At 38.6% G+C, this 22,201-nt stretch overlaps 1 protein-coding gene across 3 annotated transcripts in view; it reads left to right on the top strand.

Annotated features, from left to right (window-relative positions):
- Positions 1-14,880: 14,880 nt before the first annotated feature.
- G2E3 (G2/M-phase specific E3 ubiquitin protein ligase) overlaps positions 14,881-22,201 on the top strand; it is a 68,067-nt gene continuing 60,746 nt past the window's right edge. For 2 of the 3 annotated variants that reach the window (XM_055418189.2, XM_055418188.2), the window contains exon 1: positions 14,881-15,471. In XM_055418189.2, coding sequence (XP_055274164.1) covers positions 15,401-15,471 — 71 coding nt within the window. In that variant the 5' untranslated portion in view covers positions 14,881-15,400. The remainder of the gene's footprint in view (positions 15,472-22,201) is intronic. The other variant, XM_055418190.2, reaches the window with a different exon arrangement.

Here is a 22,201-nt window from a genome sequence, read left to right as displayed (position 1 = left end):
ATGTAAAAACATTGACAAGGGCTATTGACATTAATTTACTTGACTAGAGGGAAACATACTGAAACTTTTATTCAAGAATGTTATAAACAATAAATTTCATGAATATTTATTGTAAAATCTACCACATTATAATTCTTTACAGTGCATTGTTCACCTAAAATTTCACTGTCATAAATTCATAGCACAATTAGAGTCTGGAATGGCTGGTATAAATATTTACTAAATGAATTAGAATCAGGGGTAGTTTCCCAGCTGTTCTGACTCCCTCTGATTCCACCAGAGCTTCCCTTTCTATATCTTCACACCCAGAGAGACTCTAGAACTTAAAGGACCCCATCTTCCAATAGAGGAAGAAGCTTACTGATGTTTTGTCAATAGAAGGAAAGTGTTCATACAGTGCTTTAAATTGGATCCTCAACAAAGTCTCAGGGCAGAAGTAGATGTCTTGAGGGAGTTGGCAAGGGGCCTTGGAAGGGATCAAGTATATCTGAATATATTTCATAGTCTCTTATCTTTGTTTTGGCACTAATCATGTACCTCCATCCTTTCAGGACCTTAATATTTTATTCTTAAGAGATATAGCTGAAGTCTTTATAAAACTTTTGTTGATTTCTACTGTAACAGCTTTCACTTTCTCCCAAGATAATAAAGATAACACTGTCAAGTAGATAGAGAATGAGTTAGGAAGTTCAAGAAAGAAAAGCACATCAAAAGAATAGATAGGTCAGAGAGTCAGAAAACCTTAGTATTGGAAGATGCTACAAAATAGTGGTTCCTAAGCAGAGTACACTACTGCACAATTGCACTCATCTCACACGCTAGTAAAGTCATGCTCAAAATTCTCCAAGCCAGGCTTCAGCAATATGTGAACCGTGAACTTCCAGATGTTCAAGCAGGTTTTAGAAAAGGCAGAGGAACCAGAGATCAAATTGCCAACATCCACTGGATCATGGAGAAAGCAAGAGAGTTCCAGAAGAGCATCTATTTCTGCTTCATTGACTATGCCAAAGCCTTTGACTGTGTGGATCACAATAAACTGTGGAACATTCTGAAAGAGATGGGAATACCAGACCACCTGACCTGCCTCTTGAGAAACCTGTACGCAGGTCAGGAAGCAACAGTCAGAACTGGACATGGAACAACAGACTGGTTCTAAATAGGAAAAGGAGTGCGTCAAGGCTGTATATTGTCACCTTGCTTATTTAACTTATATGCAGAGTACATCATGAGGAACACTGGGCTGGAAGGAGCACAAGCTGGAATCAAGATTGCTGGGAGAAATATCAATAATCTCAGATATGCTGATGACACTACCCTTATGGCAGAAAGTGGAGAGGAACTCAAAAGCCTCTTGATGAAAGTGAAAAGGTTGGCTTGAAGCTCAACATTCAGAAAACAAAGATCATGGCATCTGGTCCCATCACTTCATGGGAAATAGATGGAAAAACAGTGGAGACAGTGTCAGACTTTATTTTTTTGGGCTCCAAAATTACTGCAGATGCTGATTGCAGCCAGGAAATTAAAAGACGCTTACTCCTTGGAAGGAAAGTTATGATCAACCTAGATAGTATATTAAAAAGCAGAGACATTATTTTGCCAACAGAGGTCCGTCTAGTCAAGGCTATGGTTTTTCCCGTGGTCATGTATGGATGTGAGAGTTGGACTGTGAAGAAGGCTGATCGCTGAAGAATTGATGCTTTTGAACTGTGGTGTTGGAGAAGACTCTTGAGAGTCCCTTGGACTGCAAGGAGATCCAACCAGTCCATTCTAGAGGAGATTAATCCTGGGTGTTCATTGGAGGGACTGATGCTAAAGCTGAAACTGCAATACTTTGGCCACCTCATGCGACGGGTTGACTCACTGGAAAAGACTCTGATGCTGGGAAAGGTTGGGGGCGGGAGGAGAAGGGGATGACAGAGAATGAGATGGCTGGATGGCATCACTGACTCTATGGACATGAGTTTGGGTGAACTCCGGGAGTTGGTGATGGACAGGGAGGCCTGGCGTGCTGTGATTCATGGGGTCGCAGAGAGTCGGACACGACTGAGCGACTGAACTGAACTACTGGTCAGTGGGCCAGTGTGGAAGAGTGAGTTTTTAGCGACCTCTGGTTATTGAGAGAGAGAAGGAAAGAAATAGAAGAAGGAGAGCATAAAGAGGAGTTACTTTATTTACAACATTTCTTTTGAGGTAAACACAAAAACCTAAAAAAAAAAATAATAATTGTGGTTTTGGAGCAAATCTGACTGTTTACCTAAACGTAAGTGAACTTTATAGTATGTGAATTACATCTCAGTAAAGAAGGGGACGACAGAGGATGAGATGGCTGGATGGCATCACTGACTCGATGGACATGAGTTTGGGTAAACTCCAGGAGTTGGTGATGGACAGCCTGGCGTGCTGCAATTCACAGGGTCGCAAAGAGTCGGACACGACTGAACGACTGAACTGAACTCAAAAATGTTTTTTAATATTGAAATTAAAAAGAAGCAAAGAAAGATTAAATGCAAGAGTTTACTGAGCACTTGCAAAGTAGAGAAATACATTGTTCTGTTTGGAAAGATGGGTGGGTATTGAGGAGTTAATTCAGGGTTTTAAAGACATAATGACTAACAAAGAGCACCCCGCTTGTACTAAATTTGCTGGAATGCTCTCCCCATTCCTCCACCCATTCCTACTTCCATACTCATAAGGCTGACTCCTCTTTATCATTTGGTTTAATATCACGTTTTCATAAAAATCTTCTCTGAATGTTTTATCCAGACTAGCTACCCATTCATTCTCTATCATATACTGTGTTTTAATTCTTGTACTGTTGTTTTAACTATCTAATGCATTTATGATTTTTAAAACATATCTATTGGCTTCAAAAATTGAAACCTTACTCATAAGTTACTGTCCACATAAACTTGGCTTTATTATTCTGCTGACTTCACTAACAAAACTTTATTCCTCCGCCTTCATTGACATGGTTTATTTTTTTAGGACACTTTTATCCAAAAGATAAAATTACAAGCAATATTTGTAAAGTGGCTTTATTGAGATATAACTTAAATATCATAAAATTCACCCTTGCTAGATCTATGATACAGTGGCACTTATATTTATGGATTTACACAAAAATCACCACAATCTAATTTTAGGATATTTTGATGACTCCAGAAAGAAACCTTGTGCCAGTCAGTACCCGTCTCTTGACAGCCTTAGGCAATCACTAATCACTTTCTATTTGCTGTTGTTGTTCAGTTGCTCAATTACGTCTGACTCTTTGCTACCCCATGGACTGCAGCATGCCTGGCTTCCCAGTCCTTCATTATCTCTGGGAGTTTGCTGAAATTCATGTCCATTGAGCTGATGATGCCATCCAACCATCTCACCCTCTGTTGCCTTCTTCTCCCGCGCTCAGTCTTTCCCAGCATCAGGGTCTTTTGCAATGAGTCAACTCTTCGCATCAGGTGGCCAAAGTATTAGAGCTTCAGCATCAGTCTTTCCAATGAATATTCAGGGTTGATTTCCTTTAGGATTGAGCTCCTTGATGTCCAAAGGACTCTCAAGAGTCTTCTCCAGCACCACAGTTCGAAAGCATCAGTTCTTTGGCACTCAGCCTTCTTTACAGTCCAACTCTCACATCCACACATGACTACTGGAAAAACCATAGCTTTGACTAGATGGATCTCTGTTGGCAAAGTGATGTCTCTGCATTTGAATATGCCGTCTAGGTTTGTTACAGATTTTTTCCCTGGAGCAGTCGCCTTTTAATTCCATAGTTGCAGTCACCATGCAGTGATTTTTTCCTGCACATCTGCAGTGATTTTTTTCTGCATCTATAGATTGACTTCTTCTGGACATTTCATATAAATAGATTCATACAATATGTGATCCTTTGTATCTTCTTTCTTTTATTAAAGATAACATTTTTTGAGTCTTATCCATGTTACAACATGTATCAGTGATTCATTCCTTTTAATTGCCAAATAGTATTGTGTGGATATACCAATTTTTTTTTATCCATTCACCAGTTGATGGACATTTGGATTGTTTTTACTTTCTAGCTATTATGAATAATATTGCTATAAGCATTTGTGTAAATGTCTCTATATGAGCGTATAATCTCATTTCTCCTATTCCTAGAATGTGAGAACTCTCATATTCTTTCAAATTCCTAGAGGTAGAATTGTTGGTAACTCTATGTTTAACACTGTAGGAAACTGCCAAAGTCTTTTCCAAAAAGGCTGTACCATTTTACACTCCCATCAGCAATGCATGAGTGTTCTTATTTCTCCACATCTTTGTCAACACTTGTTATTTTCTAATTTTTTTTTGTTTGTTTGAGTATCATTAAAAAGCAGAGACATTACTTTGCCAACCAAGGTCCGTCTTGTCAAGGCTATGGTTTTTCCAGTCATGTATGGATGTGAGAGTTGGACTGTGAAGAAATCTGAGCACCGAAGAATTGATGCTTTTGACCTGTGGTGTTGGAGAAGACTCTGGAGAGTCCCTTGGACTGCAAGGAGCTCCAACCAGTCCATTCTAAAGGAGATCAGTCCTGGGTGTTCATTGGAAGGACTGATGCTAAAGCTGAAACTCCAGTACTTTGGCCACCTCATGCGAAAAGTTGACTCACTGGAAAAGACTCTGATGCTGGGAAGGATTGGGGGTGGGAGGAGAAGGGGACGACAGAGAATGAGATGGCTGGATGGCATCACCGACTCTATGGACATGAGTTTGGGTGAACTCCAGGAGTTGGTTATAGACAGGGAGGCCTGGCGTGCTGTGATTCATGGGGTCACAAAGGGTCAGATACGACTGAGTGACTGAACTGAACTGAACTGATTCTAGTGGCTTTATTTCTTGCGATATCTTCTGCGGTTTTAATCAGCATTTCCCTACTGCCTAATGATACTGAGCATTTTTTCATGTGCTTATTGACAATTTGTGTATCTTCTTCGGAGAACTGTTCATTCAAATCTTTTGCCCATCTTTTAGTTGGGTTCCTGTCTTCTTGTCTTTTTGTTATAAATTCTAAATATATTCTGGATACAAGTCCCTTATTACGTTATATGATTTATAAATATTTTATTCTAGTTTGTGGGTTTGTCTTTTACCTTTCTTGTGGTGTTCTTTGAAGTGCAAATGTTTTTAATAATGAAGTTCAGTTTATCAAATTTTTCTTTTATCACTTGTGTTTTGGTGTTGAATCTAAGAAATCATTGCCTAACCTAGCTAGTTTTGTAACTTTTAATTTCTAATTATTCATTGCTAGTGTATAAAACTACAACTCACTTTTGTGTATTAAGCTTATATGCAGAAGTCTTATTAAGTTCATGTATTTAGCTCTAGTTGCTTGTTTGTAGATGCCTTCAGAATTTTAGGCAATCATGTCAGTCACGTCATCTGCAAACAAAGTTTTACTTCCTTATTTTCTATCTAAATGTCTTTTTTTTTTAAAGCCCTTCTTCTTAATATTATTTTTTGTGCTTTTAGGTTCTAACATATGAACATGTGGTATGATTCTAACATATGTGGTATGAATCTAACACCTGGCTGCAGTTTATTAATGAATTGACTAAAGCATACAGTCTTCCTGACTGTTCAATTTGTATACATTTTCCTTTGCAAGACACTCAGCTTTCCTTGGCACAAATTTATTGTAATGAATCAGTTGGTTTCCTGGGCAACTGGACTCAATCATTATGTGAATATTTACATGGTAAACAATATAATAGGCCAGACAGTCATGAATCTAACATCTCCCATCATATCATCCCTATGATAGGAATGAATTGTTATATCTTTGCTGAAACAATAATTAATTACTTTCATAGGCATTAGCTTTTGTAATCAATGGTTAACAAGAAAAGAACTTCAAAGAGCTCTAAGGAGCAAAGAGCATATTACTTCTCTTTTGCTTTAGATCTATCTCAGCATCTCAGTTCTACGAATAACATTACCTGGTACCAGTCCATGGGTGATGCCAAAATGCTACCAAACTATCTGACAACTCCTCTGTATATTTTAAAGCTTTTAAAAAGATGAGAATACCAGACCATCTTACCTGTCTCCTGAGAAACCTGTATGTGGATCAAGAAGCAACAGTTAGAACCCTTTATGGAACAACTGATTGGTTCAGAATTGAGAAAGTACAACAGGGCTGTTTATTTAATATATACACTGAGCACATCATGAGAAATGCTGAGCTGGGTGAGTTACAAGCTGGAATCGGAGATAGGCAGGACAAACATCAACAACCTCAGATGTATAGATAATACCACTCTAATGGCAAAAAGTGAAAAGGAGCTAAAGAACCTCTTGGTGAGAGTGAAAAAGCCAGCTTAAAACTAAATATTAAAAAAACTAAGATCATGGCATCCAGCCCCATCACTTCCTGGCAAATAGAAGGGAAAAAGGTGGAAGCAGTGACAGTTTTCTCTTCTTAGGCTCTCAAATCACTGTGGAATGAAATGAGATGACTGCTTCTTGGCAGAAAAGCTATGACAAACCTAGACAGTGTGTTGAAAAGCAGAGTCATCACTCTACTAACAAAGATCTGTATAGTCAAGGCTATGGTCTTCCCAGTAGTCGCGTACGGGCAGTAAAGAAGGCAGAACACCAGAGAATTGAGGCCTACAAACTGGTGCTGGAGAAGACTCCTGAGAGTCCCTTGGATACCAAGGAGATCAAACTGGCCAATCTTAAAAGGAAATCAACCCTGAATACTCATTGGAGGGACTGAAGCTGAAGCTTCAGTATTTTGGTCACCTGATGCGAACAGCCAACTCATTGGAAAAGTCCCTGATGCTGGGAAAGATTGAGGGCAGAAGGAGAAGAGGGTGTCAGAGGATGAGATGGCTGGATGGCATCACAGATGCAATGGACATGAACTTGAGCAAACTTTTGGAGATGATGAGGGACACAGACTTAGTGTGCTGTGGTCCATGGGGTCACAGAGTCAGACGTGACTGGATGACTGAACAACAACTGGGTATTTTGGCAGAAAACAGATCATCAAATGGCCCTCGATGGCTGGTATAGGGTTTGTGGTTCAGAAGCCTACTGGCTCTTACCTAATAAATGGGCAGACATTGTACCTTGGTAAAATGATGTCAGACATCATTTGGGACTCATTTTAGACATCAGTACTACCCCTTGGAGAAAGGAGTCTTTAGATAATTAAATGAGCAGAAAAAAATTAGGTTTAATTTGAGATCCAAACCCTATCTAATAAAGAGGAATTCTGAACTGCTTTTTTTCAGTTCTTTTGAATACATGCTTTACCAAAGGCCCAGAAAGTTGGGAGGATTTTACATGCTATGATTTGGAGAATAGCAGAAGTGTTAGACAATGCCATCTGGGTTACTGAACTCCTTTCTTGAGGGGTTCATAAAATTGGACAGGCAGTACTTCAGAATAGGGTCCACAAAGATATGATATTAGCTTCTCAAGGGAAAACAAGTGCTGTTTTAAAGCAAGAATGTTGTGCTTACATGCATACAGATATCTCTGGAGTCTTAAATATTATAAAAATAATCAAGGAAGTAAAAAAATCTGTGGCGTCTTCACATTGGGAATGAGATCTAGTCTCTTGATTTAATTGTAGTCTTTTGATTCTTGATGAGAAGTGGACGTCAAGCACTGATCATGCATTTATCTGTGATGTAGAGTTCATATGTGTTGTCTGCAGTGTGTTCAATGATGCTGCAAAGCCAGAGTGTTATCAATAACTAATTACACTAAAACAAAACAAACACAACAGGGAACTCAGATATTTATAGCATATGGAAAACCAAAAAACACACCAGAAATAGAAGGCATAAATATATATGCAGCCAACATAGGAGCACTTAGATGCATAAAGCAAATATTAACAGACATAAAGGGAGAAATTTATAGTAATACAATAATATTAGGGTAGTTTAACATCCAAGACAATCTACAGATTCAGTGCAATCCCTATCAAGATACCAATGGAGTTTTTCACAGAAGTAGAACAAATAATTCCAAAATTTGTATGGAAACACAAAAGAACCTGAATATAGCCAAAGCAATCTTGAGAAAAGAAGACCAGAACTAGAGGTATCTTGATTCCTGACTTCAAACTAGACTACAAGGCTATAGTAATCAAAACAGTATGGTACTGACACCAAAACAGACAAATAGATAAGTGCAACAGAATAGAAAGCCTAGAAATAAACCCACGTTCTTATGGTCAGTTAATCTACAACAAAGAAGGCAAGACTATAGAGTGGGAAAACACAGTTTCTTCAGTAAGTGGTGCTAAGGAAACTGGATTGCTAATGTAAAAGAATCAAAAGAGAACATTTTCTCACACCATATACAAATATGAACTCAAAATGGGTTCAAGATGTAAATGTAAGACTGGAAACCATAAAATCCCTCAAAGAAAATATAGGAAGAACACTCTGATAAATCACAGCAATATTTTTGGGTCTGCCTCTAAAGGCAAACGAAACAAAAATGAAAATAAACAAATGGGACCTAATTAAACTTAAAAACTTTGGAACAGCAAAGGAAACAAATAAAAAGACAACCTAGGGAATAGGGGAAATTTTTTGCATATTATATGACCGATAAAGGGTTAATGTCCAAAATATATAAACAGCTCATACAACTCAATAAAAAAAAATGAAACAACCCAATTTAAAAATGGTCAGAAGATCTGAATAGACAAAGAAGGCATACGAATGTCCAACAGGCAATGCAAAGATATACATCTCTAATGATCTGCTGCTGCTGCTGCTAAGGCACTTCAGTCGTGTCCGACTCTGTGTGACCCCATAGACGGAAGCCCACCAGGCTCCCCCTTCCCTGGGATTCTCCAGGCAAGAACACTGGAGTGAGTTGCCATTTCCTTCTCCAATGTGTGAAAGTGAAAAGTGAAAGTGAAGTCGCTCAGTGAAGTGCAAATCAGAACCAGAAAAGCTACCACCTCATATCTGTCATGGCTGTCATTAAAAAGACCACAAATAATATATGTTGGTGACGATGTGTAGAAAAGGGAGCTTGCACACACTATTGGTGGGAACATAAATTCGTACAGCCCATATGGAAAACAGTATGGAAGTTCCTCAAAAAAAATTAAAATAGAACTATACAAGATGTATGAATTAAAATATTGTGATGGGAAAGAGCAGGCCTTCTGTACAAAAGCTATGGGGTTAAAATATCAGTTTCTTACTTACTGTGGCCTTGGGCAAATTACTTAATCAAATTAAATACTGTTTCATCAACTATTAGTCAAGATTAAGTAAATCAACTTTTGGATAGTTGTAGCACAGCATTTGGGATGTAGAAATTATTGAACAAATGTTAGTTCCCTTTCACATTTCTAATTTCATTCGTTTATATTTATAGAAAATCTGATTGTCATTTATAAAGAAAGCTGAGTGGCGAAGAATTGATGCTTTTGAACTGTGGTGTTGGAGAAGACTCTTGAGAGTCCCTTGGACTGCATGGAGATCCAATCAGTCAACCTTAAAGGAAATCAGTCCTGACTATTCATTGGAAAGACTGATGCTGAAGCTAAAACTCCAATACTTTGGCCACCTGATGCCAAGAACTGACTCACTGGAAAAGACCCTGATGCTAGGAAAGACTGAAAGTGGGATGAGAAGGGGACAACAGAGGATGAGATAGTTGGATGGCATCACCAACTTGAACATGAGTTTTGACTAAGCTCTGGGAGTTGGTGATGGACAGGGAAGCCTGGCATGCTGCAGTCCATGGGGTCACAAAGAGTCAGACACGACTGAGTGACTGAACTGAACTGACTGATGATTACTGTCCACATACTGAAATTTAACATCTATTACTATACAAATACCAAAGAAGATATAAGCCACTTCTGAGATACTAGAGTTGTAAACTGAAATTGGTGAAAAAGAGAAGGAAGAAGAGTTAGATAGCAAACGTAACATCTGACTCCCCCAAATTCTCACTATCTATTTGAGCTACAGATAGCTTGTTAAAGCTGATCTCTTTTGTGTGTGTGCTCAGTTTTGTCTGACCCTGCAACCTCATAGACTGCAGCCTGCCAGGCTCCTCTGTCTGAGATTTTCCAGGCAAGATTACTGGAGTGGGTAGCCATTTCCTACTCCAGGGGATCTTCCAAATCCAGAGATTGAACCTGTGTTTCCTGCATTGCAGGTGGCTTCCTTACCACTAGCACCACCTGGGAAGCCCTTGTGCTCAGACAGTAAAGAATCCTCCTGCAATGCAGGAGACCCGGGTTTGATCCTTGGGTCAGAAACATCCTATGGATAAGGGAATGGTTATCCACTCCAGTATTCATGTCTGGAGAATTCCATGGATAGGGGAGCCTGGCTACAGTCCTTGGGGTTGCAAAGAGCAGGAATGACTGAGCGGCTAACACTTTCAATCTCTTTTAGCTCTGTATGCTAACATGAGTAAAATTTAGAGGTTAGCTGCTAAGGTGGAAAGTAGAGAGTGGGTCACTGAGGAATTTATTGTAGGCACTGAAGGGAAGAAGAAAGGAGCCAGGCTAAAATCCACTTAGGAGGAGAGTCCTGAGTGACTCTAAAGTGGACCATCAGCCTAAAGGAAATGGACATGGAATGCCACACATTACCAAGAGGAGAAGGAAGGGGATGTTGACTGTAAGTTTTGCCTAATTATAATTGCCATTAAAAATATCCTCTGATTTAAATTTCACAACATTGCTCGGCCATAAAAAAGAATGAAATAATGCCATTTGCAGCAACATGGGTGGAGCTACAGTGAAGTAAGTCAGACAGAGAAAGACAAATATCATATGATATTGCTTATATGTGAAATCTAAAATATGATACAAATAAAATTATTTATAAAACAGAAACAGACTGACAGACATAGAAAACAGGTTACTGAAGGGGAAAGGTAGAGGAGAGATAAATTAGAAGTTTGGGATTAAAATATACACACTATATATAAAATTGATAATCAACAAGGACCTACTGTAAAGCACAGGGAACTATATATAGTCCATATTTTGTAATAAATTATAAGGAATGTACTGGAGTGGGTAGCTATTCCCTTCTCCAGGGGATCTTCCTGACCCAGGTATCAGAGCCCAGTCTCCCACATTGCAGGCAGATTCTTCACTGTCTGAGCCACCAGGAAAGCCCCATTATATGTATGTGTATATATATGTATAACCAAATCACTGTGCTATACACCTAAAAGTTATACAACATTGTAACTCAACTATATTCCAAGAAAAATTTTTAAAAATAAAGTTCACAACAAACCTGTGAGGGAGTGATTATGATTTACCTTTTTTTAAATCAATACTGATGCTCAGAGAATTGGGTTGGGTGCTTCATACTTAGCTTGTAGCTAATAGTGCTAGCATTTAAGTCCCAGCTTGTCTAGATCTAAAGTTCAGACTTCATTATACTCTTATACTCTTTGGTGCCCTTGAAGAATTTTCCCTAAAGAACAGCCATAAAGGTCTAAGCCAAGCTTTAAAGCAATGCCTGCTTCCGAAGTGGTAATTCTATGCCCTGGACTTTTGTAAGAGTTTGATCTTCTACCTTCATCAAGATATACAGGTGAGAATTAGGCTCATTGTAACTAAATTGCTTTATCAATTTACTTGAGAAGTCACTTTCCTGGAGTATTCTGGAAAGGATTAAAAAAATCAAAGTACACGAAATAAACTATAAACGGTTTTGATTGCCTGCAATTGTATTCAAGAATTTTTAAGATTCAATTCAAACATGTTTTTCATGGATGATTTATTCTGGGTGATATTACCAATGTGTATGCCTACATTTGGAGTTACTCTTAACTGGAAAGAGGTTTTCATTTCTATGAATCAGAAGAGGCTGGCAGGCTACAGTCCATGGGGCCACAGAGTTGGACACAACTGAAGCAACTTAGCACCCACACACTTAACTGGAAAGAGGCTTTGATTTCTGTATAAACACTCCAGTCCAAAAGACGGCAAGTAAGAAAAGCAATCCAGACAATCATTTGTTTGAAACACCAGCCTGGAGAGGAGGAAAAATAACATGAACATAATATGGCGTTCTCAGTAGCTCAGTCATATCTGACTCTTGGCGACCCTAGGGACTGTAGCCTGCCAGACTCTACTGTCCATGAGATTCTCCAGGCAAGAATACTGGAGTGGGTTGCCATTTCCTCCTCTGGGAAATTTTCCTGACTCAGGGATCAAAGGCAGATTCTTTACCACGACCATCACCTGGGAAGCCCAAACATATCTTAGAACTGTATTGGAATACCATATTTCATATTGCCTACAAGCAATCTTTGAGCCCTTTCTTCTAAAAATCATGTAGTTACCCAGCAGGAACAGTATCATTCCAAATAACTGCTGTTAATAAACCTACCTATTACCCAAACAACCCTGAAACAAGAGACCTGAAATTGCTATTTTGGGTGGTGCTTCCTGCTGCCACGAGGTGGTGTGTTTGACTTAAAAGACACTCAACCAGGGTTAGATTAAAAATTTAGATCAAAACATTCATGTGAATGAGACACTGAGAAAAAGAATTATGTTTGGGAGAAAACAACAGCTTACTTTTCTTAAAATCTATTTTGATTCAAGTTCAAAATTGATGTAAAAAGTCTGGTCAGGCAAACTAATGTAAGGAACATTTTAATATACGCTGTGAAAACTCCAATCAGAAATGTATTAACACTGCTAATAGCACAGAAGATGTTTGACAAATATTCCTGATCATGGAGACATACACTAATAATGGTCACGTGTTTATTTTGTATGGTATTCTCATTATGACCTGTACACAGAGGTGATCAGTTAAATGGACGAATTTGTTTTGCAACTGTAGGATGAAAACTCTGTAGCACTAATGCCATGATAGATGTTAAATATATTAAATATGTTAAATATAATCTATGTTAAATAGATGTTAATATATAGGTGTTGAATACATTCCAAAGTATTCAAATATTGCTGAGATAGATAGAAAAAAAGCCTATGGAATAGACAGAGAATGAGAATAGAGAGGGTAAGAAAAAAATTCATTAAAGGAGAAAGTGTAAAAAACAAATCCGAGGCATTAAATACAGAAGCAATGATACCATGATAGAGTAGGAACAGTTACACAAATTTGGAGAAAAGATATTTCTACTTCACGCTTTCAAATGTTAGAAGTTGGTGAAAAAGGATTTTGAGAATAGAGTTCCATGGTAGCCTGTATTCTTAGGAGGAATAAATTGTGACATATTTTCAATTGTACTGGCTAGTATGATAGCCATTAGCTATATGTAACTAATGAACACTTGAAATGTGGTAGTACAAATTGAGATGTGCTGTAAATGTAAAATATATATCAAAGACAGTACAAAAAATGTAAAATGTCTCAATAATCTATTCCATGAACGCAATGGAATAGATTATTGAGACATGTTAGATATATTGGGTTAAATAAAAATGTAATATTTAATACTTATTTAATTTAAAATTTATTTAATATATATTTAATGGTAGATATTTAATGTTTTTATTTAATATTATAATAAATCAGTTCAGTTCAGTTCAGTCGCTCAGTCGTGTCCAGTACTAGGAGGGTGTAGTAGTAAAATGTACATACAGATCTACTGGGAGCATACACTGCTACAACTCTTGGAAAATAACTCTTTGACCAACACTTCTCAACATTAGGGTTCTCCTATAGAGATATACTGAAGTTACAATAATTTGGCCACCTGATGCAAGGAGCTGACTCACTGTACATGGATGTGAGCAAATCCAGGACACAGCGGAGGACAGGGAAGCCTGACATGCTGCAGTCCGTGTAATCGCAAACAGTCGAATATAACTTAGCAACTGATGAACAACAACAGAAAAATACATGGGGTCGCAAAGAGTCGGACACGACTGAGTGACTTCCACTGTACACTGTATCCTAACCTATTCAATCACCTACCTCCTGATAGACAGTTGTTTTTAATTTGAAGTGCTTCAAAAGCACTAGCATGTATTTTTCTACACCTTCCTAGTACTAGACGTTATAAATCGTTTTAATTTTTGCCAATCCAAGAATGGAAAATTAGTTTTGGGGTTATGTGGCAGCACAAAATTCACATCAACATATTTTCAGTTAATTTAAAAAATTTATTAGCTTCAGAATATCCAGTCCAGTGATCGGTTTTGTTAATTAAAATATGTCCTGTAGTGAATATTTTCTTTAAAAAGTTCTTAAGTCTGGATTTACTCAGGCTCCCTGAAACAGTCAGTGGGTACATATTGCAGATCTTCTTTTTTCATGAAATGCTATAGCATTACTTGAATAGTGATTGTATTCAAATTCACCTGCATTCACTCTCGGGGGAAAAGGGAATAACAGTTTAAATATGAAAATAACTTGATATTCCAGTCAGTAAACGCCAGCCCTAGACAATTTATACATTAAGCCTGACTAGCCCTATGAAAAAAATTTGTCAGTGACTTTAACGGGCTCTCCACTGCTGATGAGAAATTAATCACATTGGACTGATGGCAGGGTTGCTGGTGATGATAACTGTCAACAATTTGGTGGAAGAAATTGAAGTACTCATTAAGCATCCTAAAGAAGGAGTGATTAACAAAAACTCAGGGGACAAACATTAAAACAAAACCTGCCTATATCGTCTTATATTAAAAATCTTCTATGTATTCTCTCTCTCCCTCTGACTGGCTTTTTGTCTCCTCAAACAGTGTGTGGAAAGAGGTCCTGACGGTGCCGAGGCAAGTCTCAGGAGACCTAGAGAAATTCCGTACTAAGGACGTGGAGGGTTTGTTTTTTCACTTCTGGTTGCAGCTAGTGCGCACGCGAGGCGAGGAGTAAACATCCCGGCTCGCTTGGTTAGTTCTTTCCTTAAAAGGAAAGGGGGATAGGCAGATTCCCCGGTGACTGAGACGATGAAGAGTCTGCCTACAATACGGGAGACCCGGGTTCAATCCCTGGGTCGGGAAGATACCCTGGAGAAGGAAATGGCAACCCACTCCAGTATTCTTGCCTGGAGAATCTCGTGGATGGAAGAGCCAGTCCATGGGGTCGCAAAGAGTCGGACACCACTGAGTCACTTCACTTCCTTGAAGGGAAGAAAATTCAGCCCGTCTCAATCCATTTCAGAAACTAAAGAACACTCACGAATCACCGGGCAGAAATACCAACCCCGCTGCCTCACTTCTCTTCAGACCTAAGCCGGGAGATACAAAAGAAACTGAAGCGAAGAGAACAGAACAGGAAAGGCAACGCGAGGTATTAGAACAGGAACGTGCCTCGTCCTTCCGCGACTTCCGCGTCACCGCGGGCCCCGCCCTTCACGGGGCGGGGCTGAGCCTTCCTTCCGGGTCGCGGGCGGAAGTGGGCGAATTTGAATTGTGTGGGCCGTTTGGTGTAGCAGCTCGCAGATGGCGTGTGGCGCAGCGCGGGGAGAAAAAAGTGACACGGCCTCTCTGGAACTTCTCCCCAGCGCGCCTCGGTGAGTGGATGTGTAACAGCAAGAAATGGAATATTCCAAGGAGAGAAGCAGGGCCGTCGGATGGGTCAGGGGGTCGGGAGACCGGACAGTACAGCGGGGGCCTCGGAGTGCCTTTGGGTGTCTTGCAGTGGGGCCGGACGTGAGGACTTTGGCAAGTTAGCGCAGGGGGAGCCTCTCCCGGGGTCAGCGCTCCAAACAGGTGACGCACACACCCCAGCTCTAAAGTGTTAGGGATTTGGAGGCCCGACCGCCGCCGAAACTGTTTAAACTGTCGACTTTCTGGTAATTGCAGTTCAGTATTTCCGCCAAGTAGGCTGGAATACTGAAGCTTCAGCAGTAGTTATTGCTAAAGTATTACCATATGCAAAAGAATCTTCCTTTATTAAAGGTAGAAGGTTGGGAGCAGGTTTAGAATGAAGAAGTGTTCTACGTGGCTCCGAGTTCCTTCTAAAAGGAGTAGTCTTTCTTACAGTGGACCGCAGGGAACTGGCAGTCTTTGAAATACCTGGTGGGGATTTAAATTGAAATCTGAGTATCCTTTGTATTCAAAACCCGGATATTTTTCTTTCACGGTTGACATTTTTCGTGTACCGCAAAAATCCGAGACTCTTGCTTATTTAAATTGGCTGTATGGTAACAGCGGTGAGTCACAAGGGTGTTAGTTTGCTAACAATAGGGTTTAGTTCCATAGACCTGCCTTTTCATCCCCGTCATTCATTGGCCGGTTGGGTTGTTGTGGAGTCATTTCGAAAGTACTAAATTTTCTGACATCAGGTTTTGTTTTGGGTTTTCATTTTACTTATTTTTAATGACAGACTACCTCAAAAATCAAATTCTATCTAACCTCCCAACAAAGTCACGCCTTCTGAATTACTTTAAATGTGTACCCTACGTGTAAATTATAAGTAAGCATTTAAATATGTAGAAATTTTATATCTTGGCTTGTTGAAAACTGTCAGACTAATTTTGTGTTGCTTATAGGATCAGATATTTTATGCTTCTTCTAAGATTTTGACATCAGTGTATCATGCATTATAACTATAATTTTTTTTTTTTTTAAGTAGGACTTAATATTCAGAATAAATATCCCTTGGTCCAGTGCGGGCTACTCCTACTCTCCCGTCCCTGCTAATGAACTTTTGTTTCATTATTAGCCAGGAAAATAAATGTAAATATTCAGTAGTTATGGTCATTAAAATTTAAGCATTTTAATGTAAGACTGCAGCAAGACATTAGCTGTACTTTGTTAAGGTTTGCTTAATTAAGATCTTACAATTCTACTTATTATAAACTACCAGCAAATGGTAATTTCCCCTGTAGAATTTGTCTCTACATTTGCTGTTCCTTTTCCTTACCTGGACTCTTCTTTGTTTTTTTTCTGTATCTACCTGAATCAGTAAATTTCTATTTTTATTGTGTACACATTACCTTGAAGGATTTGTTAAGTGCTGATTCCTGTATTTCAAATCTCAGAGATTATAATCCCATAAATCTGGCGGATAGTGTTCTGTAAATTTAATTTGAAGGTTAGAAATTTTGATGAATATTTTAAAAACACTTAGTCTGTCTTAGAGAAGCATTGTAATATGTTGGTTAAGGTCATGAAAGTGGAGCCAGATTGCTTGCATTTGATTTCTGTTCTTGTGACTTGGTTGCTGTCTGACCCTAAGGCAGTTAGTTCCTTAACCTTTCAGTGCTTGAATTCCCGCAATTATAGTGGAGATAATAGCAATATCTATCTGGTAGGACTATTGTGAGAATCAAATGAATTAGTACACATTAAAATCTTAGAATAGTGTGTGGTACATAGTGAATGATACATGATCTACTATGATATTGTTACTCTAAGCATTATACGTACATTATGTCGTTAATTTTCAAAATGACATTGTAATATTTACTGTATTTTCAGATTAAAAAAACAGCCTACAAGGGTTTTAGCAGTTTCTTCTCACACAACTAGTAAAATGTTCAAACTAGGACAAAAACTAGATTTTGTTAGAAATTTTATACTTGATTTATTGTAATGCTTCCTGCCTCTGTCTGCATTCTCTCCTTCCAAATATTGCTCTTTAAAAAATTTATGATGGATCTACCATATATCAAATTTCTTAGCTTTTTTTTTTTTTAAAAAACCTTCTCAATCTGGTTCCAACCTCTTTAAGAATTATCCTCATAATTTTCTGCCATTCTTTTCCATCCTGTGATGTTCTGTGATATTACCACAATACTCCAGATCTCTTCTATCATATTTGTGCAGTGAGTCATTGACCTTTTTTATTTCTCCTTAAAATTTGACCCAGTAGGTTTCAGGTGCCTTCCTAGACTTACCCAGGGAAGTGCTTCTTCCTCAGTGTGATTTGTGTGTGTGCTAGCGTGCTCAGTTGTGTCTGACTCTTTGCCATCCCATGGAGCCCACCAGGCTCATCTGTCCTTGGGATTTTCCAGGCAAGAATACTGCAGTAGGTTACCATTTCTTACTCCAGGCATCTTCCCAACCCAGGGATCAAACTCAAGACTCTTGCATCTCCTGCACTGGCAGGCAGATTCTTTACCAGTGGGAAGCCCTCAGTGCGTGGTTTAGTTGTAAACAAAATAGCTCTTGTCCTCTTTTGTCTTTATATCTGCATTTCTAGGTTCAGAACAGTATCTTTCTAGTCTGAAACTGTGTATGTTCAAGGAGTGCTTGTTATTTTAAAATTTTTAACACATTGTGTCTTATCAAGCTGAAAAAGTTAAAAATTGAAAGATAGCAATATAATTCTGTGTAGCTGTGGTAGAGATTTTAGTGATATCATATAGTTTGTAAATTATACAACTATGGAAAAATAAGTATTGAAGTTGTAGAATCAGAAGACATTTTATGTGGAAAAAAATTTAAGATTTTTAAAAATTTAAGAGCAATATTTGCTAATATTCGCAGAACTCTGAATGCTTTATACATATTTCTCATTTAACCTTTAGAGCCATTTTATTATTATCCCTATATTAAGGTGGAAAAACTGAGGCACCAAAAGATTTAGTAACTTTAAAAAAAAAAGTTTTTTTTTTTTTTGCATTTAATTTCTTTCCATGCAGGATTTTTTTTAATTATAAGGTATATTTTAAGTGTAATTTAAAAATTAACTTTATAACAGAGAATTAGCCTCATTTGTACACAAATGATCACTTCTACATTAATTCAGTTCTAAATTAAGAGAATATTGGGAAATTAAAAACAGGAAAGTTTGCGTTTTCTTTTCAGTTTAAACAGGTAAGATTGTTACCTGACTTCATTGCCCACAGCCTTTTCTTTAGAAACCTGTCAGTGTCATAGGCACATCATTCTGATGACCATAGAGTTAAGGTTTGGACTTAGGAGCATATGATCCTAATATAGTCTCATCCCACATACCTTCTCCAGCCAAAGTAGTTATTTCAATCAGAGCTGAATGTCTGATGCAGCTAGTCCATTCATATCATTTCTTGAATTTTGGAATTGGGATATCCAGAGACTGTTGAGAACCAAGGTGGAAAGGTCGTTACCTTCTGAGATGACAATGAAATGATGAAGAAACATGAACAGTGGACATAGAGAGCCAGTGTATAGAGAGGGAGGAAAGGAAAACCTATTCCTGGAGGACTAGCTGTGAAGTAAGTCAGTATAAACTTATAACTTAAAGACTGTATTTTTTTTTTTTTTTGAACAGAGGAAAATTTATGCGTCGAACCTGGACTGGTCACTTATGATAATATACATGCTACAATTCCATTCTCTCCAATCATTCCACCTTCACCCTCTCCCACAGAGTCCCAAAGACTGTTCTAAATGCCTATGTCTCTTTTGCAGTCTCTTATACAGAGTTCAGGTTACCATTTTTCTAAATTCCATATATATGCGTTAATATACGGTATTGATGTTCTTCTTTCTGGCTTACTTCACTCTGTATAATTGGCTCCAATTTCATCCACCTCATTAAAACTGATTCAAATGCATTCTTTTTGATGGCTGAGAAATACTCCATTGTGTATATGTACCAAAGCTTTCTTATCCATTCATCTGCAGATGGACATCTAGGTTGCTTCCATGTCCTGGCTATTATAAACAGTGCTGCAATGAACATGGACACCTTATCTTCGACAAAGGAGGCAAGAATATAAAATGGAGAAAAGACAGTCTCTTTAACAAGTGGAAACAAAAGACTTGTACATAGAAAACTATAAAACACTAGTGAAAGTAATCAAAGAGGACATGAATAGATGGAGAAATATACCGTGTTCGTGGATTGGAAGAATAAATATTGTAAAAATGAGTATACTACCCAAAGTAATTTATACATTCAATGCAATCCCTATCAAGCTACCAACAATATTTTTCACAGAACTAGAACAAATAATCTCACAATTTGTATGGAAATACAAAAAACCTCGAATAGCCAAAGCAATCTTGAGGAAGAAGAATGGAACTGGGGGAATTAACCTGCCGGACTTCAGGCTCTATTACAAAGCCACAGTCATCAAGACAGTATGGTACTGGCATAAAGACAGAAATATAGATCAATGGAACAAAATAGAAAGACTGTATTTTTGTAAGAGCAATTTTGTTGTTGTTTAGTTGCTAAATCATATCTGACTTTTGCAACCCCATGGACTGTAGCCTGCCAGGTTCCCCTGTCCATGGGATTTCCCTGGGCAAGAATATTAAGAGTGTCTCTTCCTCCTGCAGGGGACCTTCCTGACCCAATGTCTCTTGCATTGGCAGGCGGATTCTTTACCACTCAGCCACCTAGGAAAGCCAAAGGGCAGTTTTAGTTCACAGCAAAATTGAGGGGAAAATGATAGAGATTTCCCATGTACCCCCTTCCCCACACATGCATAGTCTCTCCCATTATAAACATTCCCCTTTAGAGTGGTACATTTGTTATAATTGATGAGCTTACATTGACACAAGATAAAGTCTGTAGTTCATGCCATGTGATGATGTGTTTGTATACATAGGGAAACTTCAACTACCTTCAGTTACAACTTTTTACAGTAATGCCAGTGTCCATGTTAATTGGCGTTTTGTTTGTCAAGTGAAAGTCACTCAGTCATGTCTGTGCGACCCCATGGACTATACAGTCCTTGGAATTCTCTAGCTAGAATACTGGAGTGGGTAGCCTTTCCCTTCTCCAGGGGATCTTCTCAGCCCAGGGATGGAACCCAGGTCTCCTGCATTGCAGGTGGATCCTTTACTAGCTGAGCCGCAAAAGAATATTAAAATTACTGAGGGAAGCACTGGTGGATTTTTCTCTTAGTATGTAAGCTTAATATAGAGGGTTAGCTTAAACCCAAACTAAATACTAAGTCTTGCTTGGGTTTTGTATTTTTTATGCCTCTCTTTTTCTGTAGTGCTTCCAGTAGCCTAACATCAAACATACTTACAACTTTTTTTGATCTCAGATTTTCTGATTTATCTATTTTGCTGGAATGCTGATGTTGAAATTTCTCTTACAAATGAATGGTCTTTGTAGTAGTAGTAGACTTTGTAGTTTTGAAATATTTGGGGCTTATTCACTGTGGAATTGGTTTTGAAACTGGTGTGGAGTTTTTTATTGAAGAATATCTCATGATCTGTTTTATTGATCCATTTTTCCTATAACTTCCTTTGCAATGATTCTAAATTAAAATGCTTTTATTCATTTCGTAAATATTTATTGATCATTATGCTCGGCATGGTTGGATGTTTCTGTTTTTCACGTCTGTCCCATAATCTTAGTCATCCTAAGGATACTTCAGGATTATATAGTGCTTTACAGTTTATATAGCTTAACAGTTTCTTTAGGATCTTACGACCCTGCAAGGTAATAAATTTCCAATAAGGAAATTGAGTCCTGCTCTAAATCACACATAATTCCACAATTCTCACTAGGGCAAGAACCCAGTTACAAATTTTTTTCCTTCCATGGTGGCTCAGTGATAAAGAATCCACCTGCCAGTGCAGAAGGTGTGGGCTCCATCCCTGGGTTGGGAAGATCCCCTGGAGGGGGAAATGGCAGCCCACTCCAGTATTCTTGCCTGGGAAATCCCATGGACAGAGGAGCCTGGAAGGCTACAATCCATGGGGTTACACAGAGGTCAATACAACTTAGTGACTACACAACACCCACAACTATATTCTGTGCCTGCTTACTCAGTCATATCTGGCTCTTTACAACCCCATGGACTGTAGCCCACCAGGCTCCTCTGTCCATAGAATTTTTCAGGCAAGAATACTGGAATGGGCTGCCATTTCCTACTCTGGGGATCTTCCCAACCTGTGGATTGAACCCATGTCTCTTGTGTCTCCTACATTGGCAGGTGGATTCTTTATCAACTATTCCACCTTTTTTGTTGTTGTTCAGTTGCTAAATCATGTCCAACTCTTTGAGACCCCATGGACTGCAGCACTCCAGGCTTCCCTGTCCTTCATTATCTCCCAGCGTTTGCTCACATTTCATGTCCTTTGAGTTGGTAATCCTATCTAATCATCTCAACTTCTGCTGCCTTCTTCTCCTCTTGCCCTCAATTTTTCCCAGCATCAGGATCTTTTCCAATGAGTCAGCTCTTTGCATCAAGTGGCCAAAGTATTGGAGCTTCAGCTTTAGCATCAGTCCTTCCAATGAGTATTCAGTGTTGATGTCCTTTAGGATTGACTGGTCTGATCTCTTTGCAGTCAGTTCGAAAGAATCAGTTCTTCAGCACTCAGTCTTCTTTATAGTCCAACTCTCAG

Source organism: Moschus berezovskii, chromosome 21, assembly GCF_049115385.1.
Source record: "Moschus berezovskii isolate FMDL1 chromosome 21, NW_MosBer_1.0, whole genome shotgun sequence".
In the NCBI taxonomy this organism is placed as follows: Eukaryota; Metazoa; Chordata; class Mammalia; order Artiodactyla; family Moschidae; genus Moschus; species Moschus berezovskii.
Note: the sequence above shows the minus strand (reverse complement) of the source record. Positions and strands in the feature narration are given on the sequence as shown.